The sequence below is a fragment of the Crassostrea angulata genome, chromosome 8, assembly GCF_025612915.1.
Source record: "Crassostrea angulata isolate pt1a10 chromosome 8, ASM2561291v2, whole genome shotgun sequence".
Lineage (NCBI taxonomy): Eukaryota > Metazoa > Mollusca > Bivalvia > Ostreida > Ostreidae > Magallana > Magallana angulata.
The window spans coordinates 16,222,998-16,243,970 of NC_069118.1; the positions used below are offsets into that span (position 1 = coordinate 16,222,998).

General features: G+C 33.7%; 3 protein-coding genes across 4 annotated transcripts; 2 read left to right on the plus strand and 1 right to left on the minus strand.

Moving 5' to 3' along the window:
- Nucleotides 1-1,809: 1,809 nt before the first annotated feature.
- On the minus strand, nucleotides 1,810-8,081 carry LOC128158284 (uncharacterized). Its single transcript, XM_052821048.1, has 4 exons — nucleotides 7,839-8,081; nucleotides 3,642-3,725; nucleotides 3,330-3,454; nucleotides 1,810-2,508 (listed from the first exon to the last, which is right to left on the minus strand). The coding sequence occupies exons 1-4, from the start codon at nucleotides 7,915-7,917 to the stop codon at nucleotides 2,272-2,274; spliced, it is 525 nt and encodes a 174-aa protein (XP_052677008.1). The 5' UTR covers nucleotides 7,918-8,081; the 3' UTR covers nucleotides 1,810-2,271.
- A 9-nt stretch (nucleotides 8,082-8,090) lies between these two features.
- LOC128158282 (solute carrier family 41 member 1-like) lies at nucleotides 8,091-16,378 on the plus strand. 2 transcript variants are annotated; one of them, XM_052821045.1, is made up of 10 exons: nucleotides 8,091-8,200; nucleotides 9,793-10,247; nucleotides 10,373-10,480; nucleotides 10,725-10,796; nucleotides 10,960-11,104; nucleotides 11,365-11,659; nucleotides 12,106-12,179; nucleotides 12,686-12,823; nucleotides 13,149-13,297; nucleotides 13,571-16,378. In XM_052821045.1, exons 2-10 carry the CDS (start codon nucleotides 9,825-9,827, stop codon nucleotides 13,754-13,756), a joined length of 1,590 nt encoding a protein of 529 aa, XP_052677005.1. In that variant the 5' UTR covers nucleotides 8,091-8,200; nucleotides 9,793-9,824; the 3' UTR covers nucleotides 13,757-16,378. The 2 variants fall into 2 exon arrangements, with proteins under 2 accessions (XP_052677005.1, XP_052677006.1); XM_052821046.1 differs by lacking the exon at nucleotides 8,091-8,200 and adding an exon at nucleotides 8,853-9,485.
- A 149-nt stretch (nucleotides 16,379-16,527) lies between these two features.
- Nucleotides 16,528-20,020, plus strand: LOC128158283 (uncharacterized). The gene is made up of 2 exons (XM_052821047.1): nucleotides 16,528-17,757; nucleotides 18,386-20,020. Exons 1-2 carry the CDS (start codon nucleotides 17,688-17,690, stop codon nucleotides 19,477-19,479), a joined length of 1,164 nt encoding a protein of 387 aa, XP_052677007.1. The 5' UTR covers nucleotides 16,528-17,687; the 3' UTR covers nucleotides 19,480-20,020.
- The last annotated feature ends 953 nt before the right edge of the window (nucleotides 20,021-20,973 follow it).

Below are 20,973 nucleotides of genomic sequence, written 5' to 3' on the forward strand. Positions count from 1 at the left end.
ATACATGTATACACTTAGAATTTATACATACATATATATTTTTTGTTACATGTATTTTGGTATTAGATTCTTTACTTATTTGCAATAAAGCTTTTAATGATGCTTTATAAAAAAGTAGTTTTTACTTTCTTCCAGAACTTAATAAAGTGAAAGGTATTTTTTTATTCAAAGTAATAAATTATATGATAAAAGCACTGAGGCAGATATCTACTGTAATATAAATGATAAAAATTTGGAAGGTATATCCACAAATACTGACCATTGAATAAGGATTTATTACATTGTATTCTCTGCAACAGATGCAGGAGCAGATTATAAATTATTGAAAGTGGAGGGAGGGGTCTATGGACCCCCATCAGCCCCCATGGAGCCCAACACAAACTCTTAAATTCTAAATATTTTGTAAGGAAAAAAAGTTCTGAAGGAAATGTAAGCAAGTGACCCAAAGCCACCAAGATGATAGAATTTAATTTGTAGATAACATCAAACGTGTAAATACAAAGGTTATTAATTTTCTGAGTATTTTCATATGTTCCTTAATTGATCTTTATTACTGTGATTGATCAATAATGCTCTTTGATATGACTATATATAAACATCATTTGAAGTGAAGGCATTTATCATCTACCAGTTGTTCTCATTGGACAGCATGTATTTGGCACATGCAAAATGCAACTTGTGTTCTTGAAAACACCCAAAATGCCAGTACCAGTATCAATAACTGTTTATAAAAAACATCAATAATGGAACATGTGTACATCATCTTAAAAGGGAGATAACTCTCCTGAAAGCAGACAACAATCTGTGCCTCCAAACTGTAATTGTCCATATTTTGTCTCTCAAGAATTGCTTGTATATGCACCCTATGGCTACCCATTTGTCAAATGTATTTATAATTATGGATGATGTCAACTCTAAGAAACAGTTTTGAATCATGTGCATCCAAAATCCGAATATCAAAAAATTTAATTGGGCTATATTATTTTTAAACAAGACGCCAATTGGCCTTAACAGTCACCTGATTACCATAGCTCATACACAAACTTGTCGAGGAGTCTCATGTATGCATTTAGTGAAGTTTCATTCTGGGGTAGAACAATTATATTATTGCAAAGACAACCACCTTCCTGAAACGACTATGAAACCTATTATTTTAGAGAAATTAAACCTTGAAGATCATAATAGGGCACATGACCTAATACTCAAAAGATGCAAGACTCTGATAGAAAATAATTTCCCCAAATTTGTTAACTTTTTTCAAGATCGGTTTTATGCCGATATGTTTTGAATTCATAGATAATTTAAAACAACCCATACCAAAACATTCTCACAATATGCTCATGAGCAGCTCACATGAGGACTAACAAGATTTCCTCACGTGAGTTGCTCATGCGAGTCTAATGTGCAATTTAACATGCATAGGTAAAATGCTCACATGAGCAAGATTTTGCACATGAGCATGAAATTTATAATTTGAAAGAGGGATTTCTGGTCTTCATAGTTATTAATTCAGTTTTACTTACAGGTGTGTGGAAGTAAAGAAAATAATTGTTTAAAATTATATGCATTAACAGTATAGAGCCATAGTTTTGCTTCTTTTTGCATATTTGGACCCGCCTGTGGCTCCCCGGGGGTAGTAGAGCCATGATTTTCACAATTAAGATTCCTCTTATCATAAGATGCTCCACACCAAAAATGGTAACAAGTGCCTTGCAGTTTTTAAGAAGAAGTTAAAAATGTAAAATTGTTAAAGCACTACTGACAACGCATAACGATGGACAAAAACAGATAGCAATAAAAACCAATGAATTTTTTTTCATCATGTTTCAAAATTTTTATTTTGTGAAATTTTATAGAGATAAAAAATAAAAAACAAGAATCAATATAAATTTTTAACAGTGCATATACTGTTCCAATACAACCCAAGCCATACACCAATTTTTTTCTCTACAAGTTAATGTACATTTGAATTTATTTCATAAGCAGCTTGACTTTGATCATAATTTCTACATTACTCCATTTACATTCCCTTTAAGATTAGAGCCCTCTGTTTTCATGGTTTTGTGGTACAAATTATATAATATATTTAGACTCTATCCTGGTACATGTACTTTTATTTAACAGATGTCACTTGAAAAGCTCAAAACATCTAATGTACATTAATGTAAATTTAGTACATATAACCTTGGAAAATATCTCTAAGCCGGCCTGCTGTTTGAGATAAAAACCATTAATGCCAATTTATGCAACCAATTATGATTTTCTATAGGTTTATCCATTATCACCATTCAAATCACAAATCTCAACTTTACTGCTGTGTTCCAGTTTGTTAGAAAGTTCCACAATGTCTGGTTTGTGTTTTGTCCTTTTGTTAATTCGTAGATTATTTTCTGTCACTTTTCCCATTAAACATTCATCTGCATCAGAATTATCAGAATCTGAGTCACTAGAATGCTCTGAATCATTGTCCTCCGAAAAATCACTACTTTGCTCTACCACAGCAATGTTCTGGAAAAGAGATTTAAATGGTGAAGAATATACCGGTGATTATAATAGATAATGCAAACATTCAATCATTTAGTACGATCCTGATACAGCAAAATCTTGGATATAGCGAAATTTTGTGGAGTTCCTGGCAAGATTTATAAATAATCCTATTCCTTTTAATAAAATTTTACCATTGTAACGAAGTTAGACAAGTTTATGGAAAAAGCAAACCAATTTTGAGTCCTGTAGAGGTGAAAAAACTCCCCAAAACGAAATTTATATCTTTTATAGAAAATTGTAATATTATTCTAAACCATAGCTGTTTCAATCATGCCGATTAAAAAAACTACTTGAAAAATTTATTTCCATGCGAGTCCTTTAATTTTTCATCCGGTTTTTTATTAATTTTAGAAGAAGGTACTTTAGCTACGCCTTAATAATCAAAAATGATAGTCATGTGGAATAAAAACAAGGTATAGAGCTAATTCGTTATACCTATTAATATGAATTTGTTGTATAGATACAATGAACTATGAATATGGCAAAGTAAACCTATTAGTCCCTAAGACTTTGCTATAACCAGGTTATTGATGTTAAGTCTGGACTTCATAAAATTTTATATTCACAATCAAGTCAAGAAAAAAAAAATAGTCAATTAGAGTTCCAATACATGTACTGAATACAGGAGCAAGGGTCATAATTCAGTGGAAAATATTAGTATAGTAATCTATTGTGTGAATGAACTGTCTTGTGGTCAAAATATTGGTTTCTTCAGAAGTACTTTAAATCTATTCAATTTAATAAAAACCCAATAGAAATATGACATACAAATGTTAATTTACCATTTCTATGAAGCGATCTTGGTCGTCTGATACATGCTCTATGTCGATTTCTTCAGCAGGTCTGTTTTGCAGCTCTTGATTGGCCATTTTCATCTGAGGTAAGAAACTTTTTACTTGTGACAAAACTGCAATAAAACTTCAATGATTTAATAATATTAAGAAAGTAATTTACCGGTATTATCTTGCATATTAATGCTCTTATTTTCAGAAAGCCATGCATATAAAGTGATATTAAAAAAAAAATATATCAAGTTTTATATACAATGTAAATACAACTTATCAAAAATGAAATATAAAGCAACAGGTACTGACTTGAGCTTGGAGGAAGTTTAAATGTTTTCATCTCTCTTTTGTCTGGCTTCTTTTTCAGATCCAATACACTCTCTAAATGATTGGCTGAAAATGTGAATGGTTATTTTAGTTTTGAATAATTCGGATGCAAACCCTATAAATGCTTACATTTAGAGATGGGTAAAGATATTTCTAAAATAATCAAAAAGCATTAATAATAAATTGAATTTTCTTTTATTTCCTGGCCTGTTATAAAAACCCACAACAAAACAAAAACAAAGGACTGAAGGCCTTAAGGATGCATCACATCTCTGGTTGAAATGTTAAATAAGTTTAAATCAGTTTTACAATAAATTATAATCAGCATCATTGGCTGTACATGTAATTTTTTTTCACCATATAACAGGAAACAGATTCGGAAGTAGAAGGTCTGAGGAATGAGGTTATGTTATACATGTACTTTGAAAAAAAAACAACCTTTTTGAGACCAAGAAAAAATTAAAAAAGATTATTCACAGCTTCCTACATGTATTTGAATTTAACTTTTTTTAAATGCCCAAGTGCAAAATTCAAAGCATCAATTCCTGTTCTGAATCAAAATGTTTATTTAAGATGAAGAACTGTAAGATAACACATTTCTGAGTATCTGCGGCTGTGGTGAACATGATAAACTTTTACTTAAAAAAAATGCATGTGGACAGTCACATGACCCACATATTCTTTTGTATATTTAGGATACCATACAGGTATTTTACACCAAAAGGAGGTCAAACCATCAAGTCCTAAGCCCAACCTGCATGACAACACATAAACTTTTTAAAACAATAATTATAAATTTATTTCATTGACAAACTAAGATCAGAGACACTAGAGAAACCAAAAAACTATGTTGTTTGTTATCCTCATTTTACTTAACCTATGTTTTAAAAAGTTATGTGTTAGAGCATTCAGTGCGGAGTTAAAATTTCGTGACGTCAGCTGATGGCTATCGAGCCTCGGGACGAAATTCAAAGTCTGCATGAATTTTAGTTGATAGCATTATCAATGCGTTGGATTTAAACTTTAGGACAAAATGTATAGAGAGAAATATCACATTTGAACTCAATGTTACACGCAAACTGGTAGGCATATCTGATTTATGTGGCAAATTGAGGCCTGAATCGACGAGGGGGTCAAAATGGCATTGCATACCTTGTGTATTTATATATAGTAGGGGTAGAATTTTTCGATATATGACTTATCAAGCGACTGAATTATAAAAATTCAGGTGCCTGTGGTTTAAATAGAGATCTGGTCCTTTGATATCACCCCAGTTAGTTGCAGTCCCATAAAACAAGAGGCCCATGGGGCCACATCGCTCACCTGAGCAACAATGGGCGTTCAAAAGATATTGTGCCATATGGTCCCTCGGTAGAAAAACAAAAAATAAATATTGTAAAGTATTCGAATTTTACACTTTTTTGTATACATGTAATCTGTGACATTGTACCTTCATGAAATACTATTTTTTACCAGAATAAGAAATTTCTACGCAAGATATAAAACTAAACATTTGGTAGAGGTATACTGTTAAGTTGTTAACTTCCAAATCCCTATATTTTCGTTCTGCCCCCCCCCCCCCCCCCCACTTTGTAAAGCGATCAAAATATATGAGAGCATATAGGTACATTTTTTTCATCAACTACTCAGTACTTACTAGTTATTGTATTAAAAAAAAATAATAGTTATTGTTTTTTATTTTAAAAACCCTACATGTATAGATGTGAAGAAGAAAATTGTACCTCAATGTGCTCAATTCATCAAATTAAAAACATTCAAAAATTTTATTTGTCTTCTCCATTATAATTAAATGACTGTTACTTACTTCGCGTACAAACCAGGATAATTTTCCGCTGTGATATTCTTAGGAATGGCGATAATTACTTTATCCCCGCAACATAAATGTGTCAGAAATATGGAAACTGTTTTAAAGATGTCGTTTTTATTTACTCGTGTCGGAAAAACTATCAAAATTGATTTAGATTTCACATTATTTATTGTATAAAGAGAGGGCCCCAGAGAGTAGATATATACAGAATACTAGTATCATTCTTTTATTTTGTTTGTACAAGTATTTAACATACTCTAATTCATAGAGATTTTCTTATGTTCAACCAAAATTTCAGCGTCAATTGTAGAATTATAAGCAAGATACAGAGCTCACAGTTCGCCTAGGTTTGATTCATATTTTGTTCACATGAGTTTATTACATTCAGCTTATGATTTTTAACTTGGTATTTCCTATTCAGCATTTAAAATGGAAAAAAAGAATGGCCTAAGATTTTATATTCTTTTATTCACTCAAGACCAGTTCACTGGTATTTGAGGTTCAAAATCAGTTTATACAAATGTACACAAACACAGTGAAGGATCACATGTACAGTAAGAGTAATAATGACGAAAAAATGTTAAGTTTACAATACAATAAGATGTTAAAGTTGGTTTCTGAACGAACAGACTTTGAACATTTTCTTAATAAATATTGACAATTGTTTTACTTTTTTAATCTTTAGTTTTTAAGATCTGTGTACAAACATAGAATTGTGAGCAAATCTCTGTATCTTGCTTATAATTTGAAGCTTAACACGCAAATATGGTTAGTAAATAGAAATTGAAAACAATTAAACACAAGAAACATTCACTATAACAAATAAAGAACACAATTTATTTTTTCGAAATGAATCATATATATACATGTATATACCTACATATTTCCGTCAGCAATGCCAAACTTTATTTAAACTGAATAAACTCGAGAAAATGCCGAGCATCGCAACAAAACCTATTGCATTAATCTACCATCACGCAAAAGATAATGCCGATCGAATTACCGATAGAATGAATTGTATTTCATTATTTTTTGATACATCAGATTTTGCTTAACTTGCGCAGGTAAACAGTTAACTGTTTGATTTACCAAAGTCTCTGTTTGATTTGATACGTAAAAATCACGAAATAATACAGACGATAGTTCCCAGGTTACAAGCAGAAATAATGAAAACGAAACGAAAATCGGAACAAGCAAACACGAACGTCATGTGTGAAACCTGTCAACGCATTGAAATATTTAGCCTCAATTTACTTCACAAAATCGGCAACAATATATTTTGCATGTTTCAAAAATTTCCCTTCATACGCTAACTGTTGCACAACAAGCGAATTCATCATAGTCAGATCGACCCTCTTTCGTATAATGTCATGGCTGCTTTAAACAAAGAACCTCGTTTTAGAAGTATGGAATACGAGTCTAGGTAAAATGGGTTTGCAACCCCCGGCCATGGCAAAATAAAAGCCAAGGCAGATCGACAATTGTCAATTCCAAATACGCATTATTTTGCAGCAATATTTACAGCGAATACAAATATACTAGTCCATCAAATATCCTGAAATTTTAATGAGATTGGCAGATTAATAACTGCCAATCTTTGTTTTGCCCAGACCAAGTCTTGCCTACCCATTTTACCGGATGCCGGATTACCGGATGCCGAACCCGAAGCTATTAAACTGATTAAAACACGCATTTCCTTTATTATTATTTTCGTAATAACTCAGATTTGAAACAGAATTAGCACTTAATTTTTGCAATTTATATTTTCCTTCCCATAAGGATAATTTATGCTAAACTACGTTGAATTGGAATCAGAAGTTCTTGAGAAGAAGATTTTTAAAAATGCACCCCCCTTTTTCTACAGTTTCAAGGTTTTCTCCGCTTTGAATACAGATCGGACTTTTATTTTTGCAATTTATATTCGCCCTCACATAAGGATGCTTTGTGCCAAATTTGGTTGAATTTGGATAAGCGGATTTAGAGAAGAAGTTCAAAATGTAAAAAGTTTACAGACGGACAGACAGACAGACGGACAGACGGACGACGGACAAAATGTGATCAGAATAGCTCACTTGAGCTTTCAGCTCAGGTGAGCTAAAAATCAAAGAACTGGGCATTTTACATCAAAATCTATTCAGAGACATGCTATTAACTGAAAACAATTATGGGAGCAAAACTTGGGAGCTTCTGGTTGATTTTCAACTGTTCAACAGACTGTTCAATGAAGTGACATGTGCGTGTGATCAGGGCCTTGGATAGTATATTTTTTTTTACTTCCAGTAAAATTGATCTAACACATAATCGTCAAGTACTAATGATTGAAAACACATGTAAATAAATCTATATTGTACCATTGTCTGTTCTTTCCAGTGCAAGGAGATCCGAGGATTTGTTTTTGTTGACACTCACGTTGTTTCTGGAGGCCGCCATCTTTGACAATTATTTTGTTCAGTTTTACTTTGACATTTCGTATTTGATCAGTACCCGATTATAAACCACTGTAAGTTCGTTTAGTTATGAATTGAATAAAGTATTGGTTAAAATAAGCGTATTTTATTCAGTCAATAAATCTCTTGCACTATACAGTATATATTCACTCTGTTATCTTCAGACGAAATCTCTAAGAACGAGTTCACCAAGAAAAAAAATATTGTTTTGACAAGTTGGCACTTTCGGAGTTTTTCAAACTATTTCAGACTTCGTTGGGTGACAAGTGAGTATATTGATCCAAAAGTATGTGTATTGCTCCTTACATTGCATGCTTGAAATACTGTTCTCAATAAAAATCTTATTGATTACGAATGAAATGAAATTTACTATTTCGAATTATCTCAGCGCCACGTTAACCATGTTTATCACTGTTGAGTATGTTCGTTTACCCTAAAAATGCGTTCGACCGTTGACGCATTGACGCCGTTCCATCTTATTTCCGTTCGCCTAGGGTCCGTTTGCTCTCTATATATTGTTTAATGTATTCAAAAGATTGGATCTTTTTTTGATGAATAAAATATTCTTGAAAGAGAAAACTGATGCTAATTCCCCGTTCATATCCATTATCCGTTACAATTTCTTCAATGTTTTTTTAACCATGAGTTGTAAAATAAATAACAAAGACGGGTATCCATAATCAGGGACGTATACATACTAACTTAGAAGAAGTAAATTTAGGACAAGGTCACAAACCAGAATAAAATTCACTTTTAGTGGGGATACAAAGTCATTGATAAATCTTAAATTATATAGCAATTAGCTATGCAGATGTATCAATTTTTTTTCACTCTCATTTTAAAAATATCAAAATCATGGAAAAATTTTCTATCAGTATAACGCAACGTACATGTATACGTATATGGGGCCGGTGACATGTTTTGGGATATCATCCTTTATATTTCATAAAAGAAAGGTAGATAAAAATTAAGATGCGATATTTTTTTTAAATCAACATATACTTTTACATAGTACATTGTACACCCCCGCCTTAAGGTGTCTTAAGGACCCGGTTTAACAATAGAATTCTTCCCATATACTCACTACGTAGCAAATAAAAAATTTATATCGCACTGTATCTTGCCTCAATTTTCATATGATTGGTCTCACATACCTACAATGTTGCTCTTTATAATCCCATACTACCACATTAACTGTTTTTGCAACGAAACTGCTGCCACTTTTAACATCACGTTTAAAATTCGCTGTTAATGGTCGCCATGTTAATGATAAAATATGAGACATTCCGAGTGCGATTTCCAACAAAATGGCAGGCAAACTCAAATGAGTATTTAAAAAAATGCCTTGGTACGACTCATTAAATGGATATTTTGTGGACTAAACTACATATGCAAGTTCAAAAAGGTTCGTAATGTATAAAAATGTGTTTTTCCCCCGCAGATTATTTTTAACAGAGTTAAAATTGACGCGAAGCTGATCGGCTTCGCTGCTGCTACATTGCAAGTATATGGGATGAATTCTTACTGTGACCTGAGCATAGCCTGGTCACGGTAAGTTTATTCTTTCTATAGGTAAATAAGATAAACAAACCTGATACCAACATGGTTTATGAAAGAAAAACAAATTAAACATAAAACCATTATTCAAACAATTTATTACATATCTTAAAAAATTTTCTGTATCTGTTATTTTTGGTAAAAGTGATCTAAATTGAATTTGATTTTAAATTCATTGCCAGAGTAAAAAAAAACCTCACCTAAGACCTTGATCTGTAAACTATTGTATGTAACCTTGTTTCAACATTTAAACAAAAAGGATTAAAGAGAAAGTTTTATAATGGTATTTTTTTTATTACAGTTGAATTTAGGTGGACAGTATGTAAACTGATAATGGCTGAGGGGAGATACAATCTCAGAAGCCGCCGAAAAATGGTTCCCAACACCCCTGACCTACTTACCCAGACCCCTCCGTCTGACCACACCCCCTCTGTACCACAGCACAAGGCCAAGTCAAGTAATGTGATTGAGCTCAAAGGAATCATTCCCCAAGGCAATGGCCACTTTGGCAGGGGAGAGGGTGATGTTTACATTGGTTCGGAGGAGGAAGAGACAGTGTTTGAGCAGACCAGTCTAACCCAGCCATTGTTATCAGAGGAGTCGCCAAGTGATGGAGAAACAAGGGTTAAAGAATCTGAAGTGCAGCTAAAGGAGAAGGATGAGGGCTCTTTCAGTATTGCACTGCAAGTCTTCATTCCGTACATTATTGCTGGATTTGGAACTGTAGGGGCTGGCATGGTCCTTGATGTTGTTCAGGTAAGGAAAATAGATACCGGTAATATGCACATGTTGGATATTGCATGCAGTGTTTCTTTTGTTTAAAAAATTCTGCTATTTTTGTAACCCCATATAATTGTCACACAAATTTTGCTTCATTGCAGCACACAGATGTTTTTGTGCAAGTTTCTGAGATTTTTATTTTGGTTCCTTCTTTGCTTGGATTAAAAGGAAACTTGGAGATGACATTAGCTTCCAGGCTTTCAACACAGGTAAGTCAATTTAGTTTGTAAAACTCAGAAAAAATTGTACATGTCAGATGTGAACATGATACATATTGATGGTTGAGTTGATTTTGTGTTTGATATTTCCATATATATGTACATATAACATTACATTTTTTTCCTAATAGTTAAAACAGGTGTACAACGAAAAGAGTCTCTGATTTTTCTATTCAGTTATTGTTTGCAAAATACCCAAATTTACATACATACATGAATATTTTTTTGTTTTCAGGCAAATTTAGGGAACATGGATAAAAAGTCAGAGCAATGGAAAATGATTGGAGGAAACATGGCCCTTGTACAGGTATGTATGTATGTGATTCTTTGATGATTGATATGTTTTGTTTGATGATAACAATGTTTTATTGACAATTGAAAACATTTAATACCAGAAAGAAATACAGTACATTTAAAAACCACATTGATTCATAGAAATGCTGATATACATGGATTGTATTCATTTTCAGTGCCAAGCTATAGTGGTGGGTTTTTTAGCTTCAGTTGTTGCCATGATAATGGGATGGATTCCAGAGGGGAAGTTTAACATCCATCATGGACTTTTGCTGTGTGCCAGCAGTGTGCTGACTGCCGCTGTAGCTAGCTTTGTTCTAGGTATGATTTGAGTGTGTTTGGAATGTGGTATGACCTGGTTCACATTTAATGAAATAAAGAGGTATAACTCTTAAAAGGTATTAAGACATGAAAAAAATAATCAAGTTTCAGAATACAGAAAAAAAATATCCCACCATTATAAGTGATGTCTTTAACTTTAATAATTAGACACATGTGAATATTATATTGACCAAGATTTTAAAAAAGATAAAAATTTCATTTGAATTGATTGCAATTTAACTTTGATATTCTCTGCACAGGTGCTTTAATGGTTTTTGTGATCTTGGTCTCAAGAAAACTCAAAATCAACCCTGATAATATAGCGACACCCATCGCAGCCAGCCTTGGGGATCTCACTACCTTGTCTCTACTGTCAGGGGTGTCCATGCTTCTATACCAGGCTATAGGTACACAGGTGTGGCTTGCCCCCACCATCATTGCTGTGTTCCTGGTGCTGACCCCACTGTGGGTCTATATATCAGTCAAAAACCACTATACCAATGATGTCATTTACTCGGGATGGACCCCTGTACTTAGTGCTATGGTTATAAGCAGGTCAGTGGGCATTCATGTACAGTTTGTTACATCATGTACATTCATATGTTTATCATAGATATGATTAATACATGATGTAAGAAATTCAAGACATTTTATATATAGAAAACAAATACTAACATGGTTTCATCAATATTCATGGACATCATTTTTTATGGATAAAGTGAAAATTGCATTTTCAAGGATAAGTCAATTCATGGCCAGTGAACTTATCAATAGAAAATGTTAGTTGAAATTGCAGTTCAATGAACATTTATGATCAACTCAACAAAGAAATCCACGAAATGTGGTTTTCAACGAATATTGATAAAACCACAGTGAATTAGTACGATGGATGGAGTTTTTTTTATTCATTAAATAGTAAATAGATCATGTAAGTATGTGGAATTAGTATTATATAAATTTTAATAAAAAGTTTTTTGATTCCTTTAGTATCTTTTTTTCAGTGTAGGAGGTCTGATCCTAGATTATACAGTTGCGAACTATCATGGTATAGCTGTATTTCAGCCTGTGATAAACGGTAAGGGAAAGTAATACGTGTACAAGTGTACTTTCCATGTAAATGATCATATTGATAATAATTAAATCAACATAAAAATTAAAATACAACAATGCTTTGATTTACCATGAAGTAAACATTAGCTAAATAAACAAATGTGTACAAAGGGATATGCCCAATGCTCATATACATGATGAAGTCAATCATCATTGGCTGCTTGCATTATGATTTAATCTTTCAATCTAATGATCTAGCTGCAATGATGTAGGTCTTTCCTGATCTTTTTTTAATGAGGGAAAGAGCTAGATAAAAAAAAAGAGAGAGGGCTTCATTATTGCAGCTACTTATGATCTACAGAGATAGACTTAACAGTACCAATGCTGAAATCAAAGATTTTATTTTTCTTTACCAAGATTTTAGAGCATGATTATACATGTGAAGAATAACATCTAGAATGTGTTGTGACCTTAAAGAAATTTATTGTGTTATAACCTTGGGGAATAATGCTTTCTGGTCTTGTGTTACAGGAGTGGGGGGTAACCTGGTAGCTGTACAGGCCAGCAGAATCACTACCTCACTGCACATGTCAGGAAGTAAACCCGGGAGACTCCCGTCAGGTGCCCTCAAGGGCTGCCCCAACCCAGGGGGCGCATTTTGTGGGACAAGTAAGTCTTCAAACATAAGAGAAGTGACTACTGATAGATATGTAATTTTATTAAGGGTTCTTGTGTTTATAAATTCTTTTTTAAGAGTTTCCCTAAATTTTAGTGTGATGATTGACAAGGTAACTTTTGTTATTAAAGTGTATGCATGAGGCACGTTTATCACAATTGCCCTTTCGAGTGAGTCAGTGAATCAATTTCATGTTTAGACCAAGGACCCATGATTTTCAAAACACTATCCACACTTTAACAATATTGGTTAATTTCTCCTAAAGATGAATAGTTCTTCTATCTGTCATGATATACAATGCCCATATGTGATTTGTAGCCTTGAACTCCCGGGCTGCCCGAGTTTTAATTGCCCTTGTGATTCCTGGGCACCTGATCTTCATGTACACCATCTCCTACATGAAGGCAGGACACACCAGTATTACCTGGACATTCGCTCTCTTCTACCTCACAGCCGCTCTCCTTCAGGTTAGTCTCTTTGGTAAAATTCATGATGCTTATTACAAAAAAACCCATTTGCACCTTTGTAAATTAATATATGTTCAAGGCAAATTGAAATCAAATTCATTTGTAGAAAGCTAGCATGCACATTCAGCATTCTTTTTCACTAAAAGATTAAGAAGATTTTAGCCAATCAAAAGACATGTAATTATGAATTCTGATGTTTCCTTATCCTGTGTGTGTTTGTTCAACACATACATAGGACATGCTCAACAGCCTCAAACTTCAAACATTTTGTAGGTCGTCATCCTTCTGTATGTCTGCCACTGGATGATTCACTTCATATGGAGGCTCGGGGATGATCCGGACAACGTGGCCATCCCCTACCTGACCGCCATCGGGGACCTCCTGGGCACCGCCTTCCTGGCAGTTGCCTTCCACCTGCTCTATCTAGTTGGAGACAAAGACGCCGACCTTGGGGACTAGATCTATGCCGGAGTATAACCTTGTAGACAGGAAGATAGCTCTGTAGACAGGGAGATAACTCTAAATTTTTACTGACCTGCTCAAAAGCTCAAATAGAATGAACTACAAGGCTGGTTCTAATTTTATGTTTGAGGCTTTGAATACCCATAAGGAAACATGGCATTTGATACCTCTGCATGAAATACAAAAATACGACAACAGCTTGTACATTTTGGTGCTTGGCATAGTAATGTTTTGTGTAGTGACATAGTCAAAGACAGCAAGTTTTGGCTAAATCATGAAAAGAACTGTTGTTAATGCATGTATTTAGCCATAACGATTTAAAAGAAACTAGCTGCTTATCACTGTAGATACACAGGCCAACTGATATGAATTTTATCACTGATGTTGATGCGTGTGCTGAATCGTAATCATGAACTCGTGTCTCTTTTTGTCCATGACATAAATATTATATTACTATGTGTTATATGAACACAGAAAAACAATACTTGTCCAAATTTGTTGCCACAATTTTGAGTTTTTTTTGGAAATTTTTTGAAATTGCATTGCTGGTTGAATGAATACTCTTTAAATGTTGTCTAGTCAGTGTAGAGAGCTTGCAAAAAGTGCAATAATATCACGATAGGATACTGTGGAATCATTTTTATTTGTGGTGTTCAATGTTTGTGGGTAGCTAAAATTTTCCTAGTCTGCGGAAACGTAAATTCATTGGTAGTGTAATCAGGATCATTTTGATAAATAATAAACAAGTGATTGTGTGTAAATTTGCATGGATGTAAATTCGTGGGCAAAGGTTACCCATGAAAGCCACAAACATTGGTCCTCTACGAACAATGACTCCACAGAAATATTTACTCTTCTGTATTCTGCTGGTTTACAGGTGGTTCAAAACATACAAACATGTACATTTTAACTATTGATATTTGCTCCCATTATTATTTGAATATTATGAAGGGATATGAGTTATTGAGTAAACTAACTACTGTTTTTTGTATGCAATGTTAACAAAGTTTATGAACATCTCTCAGTCACAAACATCTGTTCCCCATTTTTTTAAAATATAAGTGCTTTGCAAAAATTATTGGTAAATCTGTACACTATGGACATCTGTTTACCAAACAAAAGACATGTAGAACCATTGCTTTGAAATTTGTATATCGTTCAATTTAATGATTGATGCCTACCATTATGATTGAAAACAGACCTAGATTTATTGCCAAACTTCTGGTATGTTCTTTTTAGTGTGAATTACTGTATGCAGGGAAATGTTTGCCTCTGGGTTTTTTTCAAGCTCCTTTCCCCTTGTTCCGAATTTCAATGTCTCAACTGTGTCTGGGTAAATTCAAGACTGGGCGAAGCCTTTTGCAAGTATATAAGGCCAAAACTAACACAGGGTGAAAAAACCCTGTGCACAGTATTGCATGGTATTCTACACCTTTTCAGGGTCTTAAATAGTTAATGCTTTTAAATTCAATTGTTTTGCATTTTTTTTTTACGTACACTTCCAAAAAACTGCAAACAAATCTTTTTCGGCTATAAAAAGTAAAGTTGTCTCATGTTTTGCTTCCAATAGGGAATTCTCTATTATTTAGTAATAAAATCATGGACATACATACAATGTATATAAACGTTCACCCGTAGGAATCTCGTAGTCTTCACAAATCAGGAGCACATATCATAATGTATATTCAAATTGTGTCAAATCTTTGTTTTTGAATTAGGTTATTATAAGTATTTTTATATGTGTATTTAAAATTTTATTGTTGGCAAAAATTAATTGTGGAGTTTTTTATCAAGAAGTAAAAAAAAAATGGATTGATTCGCTGATATTCCAATGTAGCATGCATTTTACATTAATTTGTCCTTGCTGCAATGGATGCCATTTATTTAACATATTTAACAAATGTGATGATTCTTGATAATATTATGATTTTTAATCATACTTTATTTGTAATGATTTTAAGGATGCTTGTCCTGTGATATTTTGTGAGAGAAAGGTTGTTTGATGTTGAAAGGGATTTTTTGTGTAATTTCTGTGTCAACATATCTAGATTTGAAGAGTTTGATAAGCCAACCTATCTGGTTTTTTTAATGCTCAGTATGATGGTCATCAAATGACATGTTCTTGGCTAGAAACTCTATTCAAAATAAATAACTTGGGAATAATGTATCAGGATTCTATTTATCGCAATATATGTTTATCAAATTGTTTGTCTCATTTTAAACCCTTGTTGCTCTGGTGACACAGATGCACTAGTATGTGGGGATATTGTATTGGGAAATGGGCTCTTGTAATTTACTTGTCAGTGAAGTGTGAAGTCGGTCTTATAATTTTTATTTTTATCTACATAGACAATCCTTTGAAATCTTAATCTATTTTCTATTTTGAAAAATGAAACCGATTACACTATAGATACATTCATTCTTATGATATCATGTACTAAGATTCATTTTGTGAAACATTAGAATTTGACCCTCTCCTGGCATTCCACTACTTTTGGTACATTCCTCTCCTCTGTGTTTATATGGTGCTCATAGAAGGCAGTGATTTCAAGGAAAGTTGTCCCTATATACTGTAAGGTTATTAATATTTTGCCAAAACCAATAAACTTACAAACCATTGGAATTGTTAGTTTTTGTCATGGTGACTGATGAATGTGGTTTGATTGATCAGTCATTTGTTGTTAAACGCTCATTCCAGTAATTTCTTTTTATGATGTGTAAGTATTGCACAAAACTTCTTCATATTTGGCTTCGAATTCCAATGGGAGAATCGCTATATAAATGTGTTCATTTCCATTATGTGTGATTCTATACTGCATAGCTAGATCATTTACTTGCAATGTGCAACTTCAAAATAATTATTTATTGATACTATTAAATCTCTCGGTTAGTATTTATTTGCTTGAAATAAAAAAGAGACTGGTTTGTTTAGTGAAATATTACCAGAACACTTTTTGTCTTTAAGACAATTAATTAAAACAAAAATAAATATCATGTTCAAATAATTACATAATTAATTGATGAATGATACATTGTTTTTCTATAAATCTGATCAATATATCAAATCCTTTATTTTTTACATTAAATGTTTACATAAACTTCAAGAACCTGATCCATTTTAATTAAGTTCTTGATTGAAACGAAGAATCAATTAAAAAATACCGCAAATCGGGAAGTAAACGCACTCTTTGTAAATATATTTGGCACATTTACGGGATCTAGGAAACCACGAATAGTTTTCGCTGTAAAACCTATAGCCCGGTATCGCATACGGGGTCCGGGGGCTGGGGGTTCGATCCATCCCCAACCCCTGAAAATTCATACTTATTAAATTCACGTAAAAAAAAACCGAAAAATTTCTGAATCCGCGCATGTATTGTAGCAAGCAAGCTATACAATAAGGAGTTGATATGAGATATATAATTTTATGCAATTCGCCCTTACTTTGCTTGCAGACAATTTTTAACTAAAAATTTTCAGTCATTTGTATGTTATATAGCGGTATATTACTGTTCATATTTGTTTTACTATATATTTGAACCTATAAAACTATGCAAACTGATGTCTGTGAAGAAACTGTCATGTATGTTCGTGTTCTTTTAAAAGTTGATTAAGTTTGACTCACATCCGTTTATTTATTAACAAGAAACACAATAAAGGAACATAATTGACACTGCGTAAATTTATCTGTTATCACACGGACCCCTAAATTAAAAGGTGAAATGTCAAATGTTTCTACAATCGACACTTTAGCATTGTTATTCCCCTTCATTTGTCGGATCTGTGCTGTTTCTGTATTACCTCTTCTGTTGGCTTTGTTGTTATGTCTCGTTTCCGCTGATTTACACGAGTAGGTTTGTATCAATCAGACTTTAAAGAATTTACGTGTTGGTTTTTTCACTCTTTGTGAGGTTTTCTCAACGGGAAGATGATTAGAATTCTGTATACAGCTATTGTTCTCTTATTTTATTGCAATCCTGGATCTCCACAACAAAATGGTAAGTATATATGTAATATGGCTAATAATTAACAGTTACTTAACAGCTTTCAATATTGTTAATTATTAACAGGTGATTAACAGTTTTTGTATGTATAAACAAATACACACGTATATATGGTAAAAAAAAATTCTGAAATTATTTTTTTCTAACTTTATCTTTACCTTAAACAATGTGTCATGAGTTGTATATCAGGTATTCAAAGTTTAATAACTAATGGAAACGATAAGCTTCTCTTTTCATACACCAAACAAAAGAGCTATATCCTATGATAAAATCAAGAATTCATTTTGAAGCCTATAGCCCAATAATTACATAAAAGATTAGCAACACAAAGCGGGTGTGTCTTGGACATGTAGCATCACCGAAAGAACGGTATCGGCTGCGCCACGTAGTAATACATAGCATGTGCTACATGTTTTAAATGCTGTTTTAAACTGTACAAATTGGAAATAATATAGATATAAATAATAGGAATCATTCTTTGAATATTATGAGGTGATTTTTTTGGTCGGAGCGTAATCAAATCTATTACGATTACATTGTACAAATAAATGCAAGGTGTCCAGATACCTTCATGATACAAGTACATGTTAATATACTAAGTAAGACTTTTTCTGTACATCAGGAGGATTGGCCCTGCAGAGACTACGAGCACGGTTTCCACGATGTGCCATTACCTGTAACCCCATTCCAGGGAATACCCCAAGACAATGCATTTTACCTGGAAGATTTCAGGTGTACCGTGGAAGATTCTGCCGTGGATGTGATATGGTCAACAGAAACTGTGCCAGCAGATTGACCCCTCCATACTGTTACAGAACCTGTCAGAATATCAGCCGAACTCTCCCGAGACATTGTAGAATTCCCGGCTCCGTGGTCAACAATCGTGGAGTGATTTGCAGGCTCTGTGATCGAGTTAATTCAGCGTGCTCGGTTAGACCCGCTCGTCCAGTCATCCCTCGTTGTCCAATGAGATGCCGAGAAGTCGTGAATGGAACTCCCGGACATTGCGTCACTTACGGACGTTACGTCAACTACCAAGGGCGGCCGTGTCAGATGTGCGATATGGTCGACTTTAGCTGTGTAAGAAAAAACCTTACACTTTGCGCCGATGCATTGGAAACTTGTAAAGGAGCTCCAAAGGGAATGCCCGATTTCTGCCTTTCGCAAAATGTGACCAGCGCCGCAGGAGCTCCACCATGTTTGACGTGTCCCGTCATCAGTAATTCCACCGGATGTGTATTTCCGCCATGCCAAAGATGCACACCACTTACACAGATACCCACTGTTCCTCCCGAGTGTATCAAAGATGGCGACATTGTGCAGCTTTCTGGTTATCCGACTAAATGTAGCAAATGTCCTTATGTTGACCCTTTTTGTGCTGAGCTTGAAGTTACCGTTTGTGGAAACCAAATGGCTAATTGCGTCGGTGCTCCGATGGGGACACCCCAAAAGTGTATCGATCAATCAGTGGATTTTTTTCTTGGAAATCCTTGTCTCTCCTGTCCGGTTCTGAAAACGGAAGAGCCCGGATGCGTGAAGGAGGCTTTTAATATCTGTACGGGATTTGTGTGTCCGTCCGTCACAAGAAGGACGGTTCTGTGTTTTGACAAGGGTCCATTTTCCACAACACCTAACGCCACGTGTAACACATGCCCCATCCTGCACAGGCACAAACACCCTTCATGCGCCACCATTAATTCCGTTCAGCGACACTGATGGTATCAGAATTATGATGACACAGTCCTTGTTTAGAACTTTGCTCTGATGAACATTTTAATTACTCGCGCTTTTCAAACTGTAAAACTGCAAAATGTCTCTGTTTGAAAATTTGTAAATAACGTGGTGAAAAATTAGTTACGCTAGATAGATAATAAAATACATATATTCTCATTTTTTTTAAAAATCTGACAGTGTATCTATAAACCTCATTTGTGCCTCATATACAGTGTAGTTTCTTCCCCACTTCTATTGCATATAAAAAGAAACATGTTAAACGTAGCTTCCCGGGGACGTTAAAAATAGAACAAGTTTACTGGTCAAACAGGTTCCAATGTTACATGTAATAGCTTTATTAAGATTTTACGATAGAAATTAAATTGAAATCGGACCTTAGTACAAACATTGCGAATATTGTGATTTATGATATAATAACCATCGAACATAATTTAATAAAGCCCATTTATTCCAAATCATTACGATATATGTTTTACTGGTATTGGACCATTTGTTAGCTTTGTGAATGATCATACACTTTTATTAATGTCTCGTAATTACAATGTATGTCATAATTTTCTCTGATGAATCTATTTAATCCGTAATACTGTGGATCATTCAAATAAAGAAGACGCCCCCTAAAAAAGCCCCCCCCCCCCCCCCCCAAAAAAAAAATGAAAATAGAAAAGCCTAAAACAAACAAACAAACAAACAAACAAAACAAATAAAAAGTCCCAAGTCGCGCATCTCCTCAACAAAAGTAAAATCACTAGGATAATCTTCTCTTATTCAAGACAAAGTTTCACAATGAAAGGCTTGTACTTTTGGATTGGTCGTTATCAATGGCCATTTTGTGTCTAATGTCCTTGTGATATGTAATGTTGAACATATATAACAGAATTTCTGACATATAAAAATCGAATGTGTTGATTAAACACGAGCAAATCATCAATGGTTCTTCGTTCAATAGATAACTGATTTACTATATTTACGATATTTATTTACCACAGAGAGAGAGAGAGAGAGAGAGAGAGAGAGAGAGAGAGAGAGAGAGAGAGAGAGAGAGAGAGAGAGAAAGTTAATGGATTTACAGGTAGGCATTTGATGGTTTTAAGTAAAGGATTTAAAAATACATATGCAGATGTACAAAAATTAATGAGGAATATTGTTGAAATGTTGCACTTGCATGTCAAAATAATTGATAAAATTGATTAATAATTGTTTGATGTTAATTAATAACCAATTTATGCTCTAAAGGGTATAGTTAAAATATTTGTTTTGAAAAATCAATGAATTTTAGAAGAAAGCAAAGCACACATAGTTTTTAAAGCAAAACTCATCTTGGGCCACGCAAAAGTGGCACATCGTCGATGATTTGATTAAAAATGTAAAAGAACATGCCTTTTCTCAGCTGGCCATTTCCCATTCAGCTAGTGCTTTTCTGCAGAAAATTTGCAATACAGCTTTTTTCATCGAAAAATAATTAACTTTTAATTA